Below are 7,933 nucleotides of genomic sequence, written 5' to 3' on the forward strand. Positions count from 1 at the left end.
CCAGCTTAAACTTTCTCTTTTTCCCTTGTTTGTAATATTTTTCCTCCTTCCTCGTTAAATGACTTTGATTCTTTCTTTTTCCTTGTTACTATTCTTGATTCCTTTTCTTTTCTTTATAAGTGAGGTGACTTACAACTTACCACTAATACATCAAAATGGGAATTGGGATAAAACTTTGGAAAGAAGTATATAGCTTCCCAGTTTTAAGTTGTAACGTCCGCTTTTAGTTCAGTTTTCTGCGTGCAAGAAAATTTTGGATGGGTGAAAAGTTGGGGAGTATTTCTGTATTTGTTAAGAGATGACATTTGCTTGTTTAACGCAACTTTCTACCAACGAATCTGTTCAAAAGAAAAAAGGAAAAGAAAAAGAAAAGCTCAACCAAGTAGACAGAGAGATGCAATAAAAAGAGACATTATATCACGGGACTGGGATACATTTGTCGTCTCTTTTCTTTCCGGTTCGTTCGTACACGCAACACATTGGGTTGATAGAGAATCTCTTCCCAATTTTCAACAATGAAAAATTATGAAGAGCGAAACAAACACAGAGAGATAGATCATCACCATCACCAGACTTTAGTACTGTATCGCGTTCTTCTTTTCTCTGTGTGAGAGAGAGAGAGATTTTGTTGTCTTCTCTAGAGACAAGTAGAAAGAGAAGAAGAAATGCAGGACCCAGGAGCGGTGTCTCTACTCGAAAACGTTGATGGCGATTCCAATGGTTTGGCTCGCTTTGACAAGTCTCTGCAGGTGCATCATGCCTGCAACCCCATCTCTTTCTCTCTCCATGTCCATTTTCTTTAGAGCTCCTGCTTCTACCATTCTTCTGGCTCTTTCTGATATTTTCCTTCTATTGCCATTACAGGAGCTGAAGGACTTGCGCTCTCAGCTTCGCTACGCTGCCGATTACTGTGAGAAGGCATTCTTGAAGGCCAGACAGAAGAAAATGTAAGCCCTCCTTACTCCTTCCTGTCTGATTTCAGCCGGTGAACCGTGGACGCCCGGTTCATGGTTCGCCCGACGGTCTAAGGACCGGGGTTTATAGTGAAACCAACCAGTGAGCAAGGGCCAACTGGCCAATGGAACGCTGTGTGTCGGGCTGTGTCTCTCTTGTACAACTGCCAATCTGGACTCAACCTTGAGTTGAACCTAACTGCCTAAGCACCCGTGCACCTAACTACCTAAGGCGTAGGCTAACTTGCCATTCAATTGGGCCTCACTGGCCAGGGCTCAAGCCCATGATCTTTCACAAGGCTGGGCTGGGCTTCCACTTGTTAGCATTGCCTTAGCCATGTCCAAAACCCCAAAGGTTATCATCTTGTACTTTGGAGCAGTGACACTTCGGGCCTGTTCGTTTGCTCTTAAGTTTGATATTTGAAAGTGCAATAATTACGTTAAGAGATATATTGGTATTGATAAACTTTTCTTTTCTCTGAATTCTGAATGTTCTGAATTTTGAATTTTGAAAATTATCAAATATCTATTTTATATGAGTGTTTTTGTTTGTCTTTTTGAGAGTATTATTGGAAAACAAAAAGTTGTATGATTGCACTTTAAGAGGAAACGAACAACCATTTTTCTCTTAAAGTTAAAAGATTCTTCTTAAGAGATAAGAATTATGAGGAAACGAACAAGCCCTTGGTCCCCTCAAAAAAAAAAAAGTCATAACCTCCTTTTTCCCTAAATTTATGTTTGCTAGAATCAATTCTACGTTAATGCTGAAGCGGGACAATTAACATACCAACTAGTCATCACTTGATTGGTTATTTACAATAAAAATCTCTTGAACTTTTGGATTCCAACACTTTTGCCTCTAGTCTGACAATTAACTTAAAAAAAGATTATTGACTGTTGTGTGATGCTTGTTAAACATTTCTAAATTTCCAAACTACCATTTCCTTTATTTATGGGACCAATTTGTCCTTTCTCTTTTTTTTTTTTTTTTGTCAGTGCAGTTAAAGAGAGAGGAGGCAAAGTGCTGGAATTTGATAGTTTAGGGGTGACCAATGTTTTAAAAACCGTCATGGAATTGGAACCATTCTGGCCATTGGTTTGATGGTTTAGTTCAAATGGAGAGTCTATTTTGATAAAAAATAAAATAAATCAATTAAAACAAAAAATAGGTTGGCGGTTCAACCGCCTGAATCAATAAGTTATTGACCAATTCAATAGTTTTTGGCTAAAAACTGGGTTTAGGGTAAAATGCAACCAGTTACTTGAATGATTCCTGGGCTGAATGGCCTGACCGTCCAGATCAACGGCAATTCAAAAACATAGGGGGTGACATGGCCTTGTATAGATATAAGAAAATTTGTATATAAGATCAGGGAGACGATTGGTTTTGGGTATTGGCTTGTATCAATATTTTGGTTCTTGTCTCTGTGTGTGACACATTTGTTCACCAAGACATGGAGAACTCTGTTGACAGCTCAGGCTGTCGAATATAGACAGCCGTTTTTTTTTTCATTTATGGTTTTCATTCCGACTAAACACGAGGAAATTTAGGAAAAATGATCCTTTCTCATTTTTAACATAATTTTCTTAGGAAATAATTTATTTTCTTTTGTTTTTAGTGCAATAAAAGCACTGGGGTCTATTAAGATTTAAGAGAGGGAAATACATAGAGCACAGAGGAGCCCAGCTGAGCATATACCCACATAGTCAATTGCCTATTGGATGTGTGTGTTTTAATATCTAAATCTAAACTAGTGAATGTGAAGGGCCTTATAAGTCATAACCTATTCTGGTTTATTCATCTTTTCTACCATGGTTCTCTTTTAACAATTTTGTATTTTTTATTAGAAATTATCTTTTAAATCAGAATTGTCTACTAATAGAAAACATGAAGCATAGGGGAAATGCCAAAACTTAATGGGAGATGATGATCTATTATTTGCTTTGAGTTAACATTTAGATTATGTTTGGTTTGAAGAAAAAGGTAAGAAAAGGTAGGAAAACCTTTAATCACCCTTTTATTAAATTATTCAGATATAATATTAATTAGGGAAAATTTCCATGACCCCTTGATTGAGAGGAATCGTATCAAATGAAGAAGAGAAGATAAACAATTTGGGCTGAGCAGACTTTCCTCCCCTAAAAAGTTATAGCACATTAGTCCTATTTGAGAGGATTCTTAACAATCCAGTTACAAATTTGAAAGCTAACCAAGATGCCCCTTAAAAAAATCCACAGTACTACTCCATTATACCCTAATACTCACTACTATGCAGAAGCAGAATTCACCTTTTCTCTGAAACTATGTCAGGACTAAAGTCCTACCACCTTGTATTTCTTATGTTTAGGCGACCCTTTTCAATGTATAATTTCTTTCATGTCTTTTGGTTAAGATGAAAAAGAGATCCAAGCTTCTAAATCTAATTAGAACATGAACATCTTTGGTCTCATAATTTTCAAAATTGTTAGAGTCCTCTGAAAGAGCATTAATGAGCAATCAAATATTTACTTAATACAATTCCAATAAACCTACCTAAGCCTCCCCCTATTTAGAGCTCACATTTCATGGGATCAGACAATCTGGAGACCCTTAAATGAGTATACACCAACCTCTGCAATAAATTCAACATATCACATCAACTGAAATTTTCATTTCAATTGTTGGTTTGTTTGCATTTTATTGGGCTCGCATGCTATTGCATTTGCATTAAATTCAAGACATCACATCAACTGATGTCTTGAATGATGCTTGCATGCTATACCATTTAGGGCTGTAATCGGATTGCATGCAGCAAAATCCGATTTCAATCGGATTATGGAAAGTTTTCATCCAAATCCGATTGGATTTAAAGAATTCATATTTGAATTCGAATTCGAATTTTACCAGATTTGGAACAGATTCAGTTATAATTTTTTAATTTTTTAAATAAAATATAAAAAATTTAATTATTTTTCAACTTTTATATATAATAAATTAATATAAATATATACACTAAATTTATTATATACAGATTCATATAAATATAAAATATATTTTTTATAATTTAAATATAATTATATAAAAATTAATAAATATTTGGATTTTAATTGGATCGGATGGAGTCAGATCCGAATCTAATCCAATTATTAATCGGATATAGATTATAAAATCTAAATTCAATCCGATTACATAAACACATCATCTAAATCCAAGATAATAAGAATAGATGTTAGAATTGGGCTTCAAATTTTTAGGTATCATTGACAGGCCCAATACCACTACAGGAAATGTTTTCTCCCCTATTTGATACAATTCTTAATTTCCTACAAACCTAAAGCCTGGGACAGGCTTTAATGCCTGTTTGGAGTACTTTCACATAATCGCTTATAAAATGGGCCCCATAAAGACAACCTTTCTATACAGTGAGTGGTACGTGCAGAGAGAAGGAACTTCATTTTTTTACTTTAGAAGATAACTAGAATAAAGGTTTTTATTAGACACTATTGGGTAGTTGAATGGCACGTGCAGAGAGAAGGGGGGTGGGGGGGGATGCAGGTCGGACCGGACACTAGTCCAATCTGAAGTTCCAAACTCCCACCCCTAACTTTGACCCAACCCGAACTAGTCAACCCTAACCTTTTGAAAATTGAAAAAACCTCATTTCTATCTTTTTTTTTTTTTTTTTTTTTTTATCAATCGCAATTTTGGATATAGGTGTCAATGAACCTGTTTTGGGTTGGCCCCGGTCCAAATTAAAATCAATTTGGATGGACCAATAAGATACATTAAATTGAACCAATCCAAAGTTAATGGCCCAAAGTATTTATTAGATTGGATTAGACTTGGTCCATCCGGAATGTATGGTTGAATTGAAGTAATATCTGGTCCACCTATAGAACAGGTGTCAATGGACCAGGTTTGGATTAGAACCAACCTAAATTAAATTGGGCAATTCAAATTAAATTGAACTGGTCTAAAATGGTCCATTGGATTGGATTGGACCCAGTCCATCTGCAATGGATTTATATTGGGCCGGATCTGATTGGACCAAATCCGGTCCAATTGACACCCCTGATTCTGCATGGAAACAATTGCAGCCTAATCTGTGAAATTCATTACCTTAATGGTTGTACTGGTTGAACCAGAGCTAAATATTTGGTTTATTGCTGTGCAGGGTGATGGAGAACACAAAGGAGTACATATGCAGAGCTGTGGTTACCGTCGTTGATCATCTTGGAAGTGTCTCTGCAAATCTTGAGTCTCGTATTTCCCAGAACAATGAGATTTCAGAGGCGGAGCTTCGGATCGACTGCTTGAAACAGGTCGTCAGTCTTTTGATTGAGATCACTGAGATTCCTTCCATTAACTACTTACTACAATGCAATATGATAGCTTACTTCTCTTTTAATCTATCACTGAACTTGGACAATTTCTGTGGATGGACGATTTGTTAGAGGCTCTTAGCTTGCGAACAATATGCTCACAGGCTAGCTCTTGCTAAAGTACACTGGAGTGCAAATTTTCCAATGCATCACCCACGTTACGTTGCACCACGTAACTATTTCTTCTTGCCTTGTTTGGAGTTCTAATGTATTATTCTTGCCATTGTAGAGGAGCTACGTATAAACCTGTCTTACTTTGTTATTTCGTTTGATTTTCTCCTTGAATAGCTGCTCCGGCTCTTGATAAAACAAACAGTGAGCTGATGAGGTACTCTCTCTTTCTCTCTCTCTCTCTCTCTAGCAGTCTAGCTATATATTACCTTTGTATCAAGCTTGCAATCTTGTGGGGGGCTGTTTGATAACAGCTAAAATGGCTGAACTGAATGACTCATCGCTTTGTCTTTTAGTGAATAAGTTACTGAGGAGGTTGTGAGTTCTTAAAAGGCTAAAGCTGAATTAAGTTATAGGTTGATTATGATACTATTGAATAATTTATTATTTAATTATTTTATCCACTTAAAAACAAGCAATAAGTCATACAGTTTAGCCACTTCAGCCATTATTAAACCGCCCCTCAATGCACGTTTCTGATAGAAACCAAGCAAATTTGTGGTGAATATTCTATTAAGATTGAGTTTGGTTGCAAATGCCTTTTGGAGACTCAATGTATTGTTATTTGCTACAGTTATGTCAACAGAACATATAATTGATAGCTCTCTTCCTGGGTTTAGTTAACCTGGGACAGTGCTATGCCTGCATATTTGCAAACAAAGCTCCCAAACTGTTTTTAGAAAATTTATCAAGAAAATTATATAACAAATCAATTGTTGCTTTTCTTCCTGGTTTCCAATTTCTTCTTCTTCTTCTTCTTCTTCTTCTTCTTCTTCTTCTTCTTCTTCTTCTTCTTCTCTTAAAAATGCCTACCAAACCTCTCTACTTGATACAGAGCTTATTGTTACTCAAATAGACAAATAGTTCTGAAACTATGTTTAGGTACAAGTGTGGCACAGAGGAGGAAATGCCACTTCTCTTATACACTTATGCTCACAAGTTGGCTGTAGATAAGGATTCAACATTTAGCAACATCAATGAGAAGCTTGGTATGCATCTTATTTCATGTCAAAGAAATTCTCATTTTCATTTTAAGACTACAAATTGTTGCACTCTTGTGTAGCTTTAATTTCCTAGTTATTTCACCAGAGCCATGAGTCTAGTCCCAGTCTGTATCTGTATTTGTTTCAGGATATGAATTCTCCTCATTATTGCCTGTTGGCGATGGTCAGACCAGGGTAGTGAAGCTTCCAAATCCCTCTTTTCATTTCCAGGTAATTTGTATATCCTTCTCAAGTCTTGTTACACGCTTTAAGTAGTTCATAAGCATAGTGTTTACTTGAATTATGTAAACATTATATCAATTCACAGTATACATCACTAATAAGTCATATATGATGGAGGTTATTGTAATGCTTACGTATAGACTGTATTTATTGGGTCTACACTTATGAAAACCAGAAGCACAAGTAGTTGGATCTGAGTTGGGACAGTGCATTATTAGCCCCACCAGATGACTGAACTCAAAGGCAATCTAGGTCTAAATGCACTGTTTGATTTGTGTAAATAGGCTTGATTAAGAAAATGGCTGTGAAATGGATTTGTTTCATCACAACTTAATGGTTTGTTTATAAAACTGAAAATTGCAGTGATTAAGATGGTTGAATTTGTTGCAGGACGACCATAAGCTTAGACGCGACAAACAAACCAGGAAACCAGTGCAAAGCAATGACATCTTGTCACTTATTAGGCGGAGCAAATGAACTGTGTAAAGTACATTAAACTATATGTTTTGAAAGTAGTAAGAAATGATCTAAGTGTCAATATTTAACAATGGATATGACATTAAACAGAATGGAATGATGAAACAGGATTCATGTAGCTGACCCCATATAGTTGGGATAAGGCTTGGTTGATGATGATGATGATAGTGATAATGATACTATATGCTTTGTTTTCATTGTATTTCAAGAAATCTCTCTGAATGATAATTCACATCCTTTTCTTCTAATGAGTATAATTCCTAAATTGATTGAGTTAAACATGTTCAAGTATATATGTTCTTAACACAATTGCCAAGCAGTGCTCTTATCTTCAGTACTCTTTTGTCATTGGCATGGAATTACCGAAGCTAACTTATGACCTCTGATGTATTTTCTGTGTCCAACAACTTATCACCTGGATTCTAAGTAATTCATTTCTCTAAAAGAGATTTGACAAATATCCGAGAGAAGTAGAAATCTTTTAGATAGAAAAATTACTAGTTCTTGGACAAGCATGTTATTGTACTGTGAGTTAATTATGGGTGACTGCCACTGCTACATGGCTGAAATTGAGATAAAAAGAATAAGGAAAAACCAAAGCAAAATCTAGTATAGGCACCGCAGCGAAGCGGAGTTTCTCTCAGAAGACAGATTCAGGTATGATCTGAATGAATATGTCAATGAATCAGGTTCATAAATGTTGATTGTTGCAATAACCATGTGAGAAGGAAGCAGTTCAGGCAC

The 7,933-nt window shown here is 35.9% G+C and overlaps 1 protein-coding gene across 2 annotated transcripts; it reads left to right on the forward strand.

Annotated features, from left to right (window-relative positions):
• Positions 1-273: 273 nt before the first annotated feature.
• Positions 274-7,437, forward strand: LOC104595167 (protein ABIL2-like). 2 transcript variants are annotated; one of them, XM_088897376.1, is made up of 8 exons: positions 274-749; positions 865-947; positions 5,108-5,255; positions 5,388-5,487; positions 5,604-5,643; positions 6,351-6,475; positions 6,618-6,700; positions 7,103-7,437. In XM_088897376.1, exons 1-8 carry the CDS (start codon positions 666-668, stop codon positions 7,187-7,189), a joined length of 750 nt encoding a protein of 249 aa, XP_088753502.1. In that variant the 5' UTR covers positions 274-665; the 3' UTR covers positions 7,190-7,437. The 2 variants fall into 2 exon arrangements, with proteins under 2 accessions (XP_088753502.1, XP_010254080.1); XM_010255778.3 differs by having other exon boundaries at positions 305-749; positions 6,369-6,475.
• Positions 7,438-7,933: the final 496 nt, after the last annotated feature.

The sequence above is a fragment of the Nelumbo nucifera genome, chromosome 2 (assembly GCF_055504915.1).
Source record: "Nelumbo nucifera cultivar China Antique chromosome 2, China Antique-T2T, whole genome shotgun sequence".
Taxonomy (NCBI): Eukaryota; Viridiplantae; Streptophyta; class Magnoliopsida; order Proteales; family Nelumbonaceae; genus Nelumbo; species Nelumbo nucifera.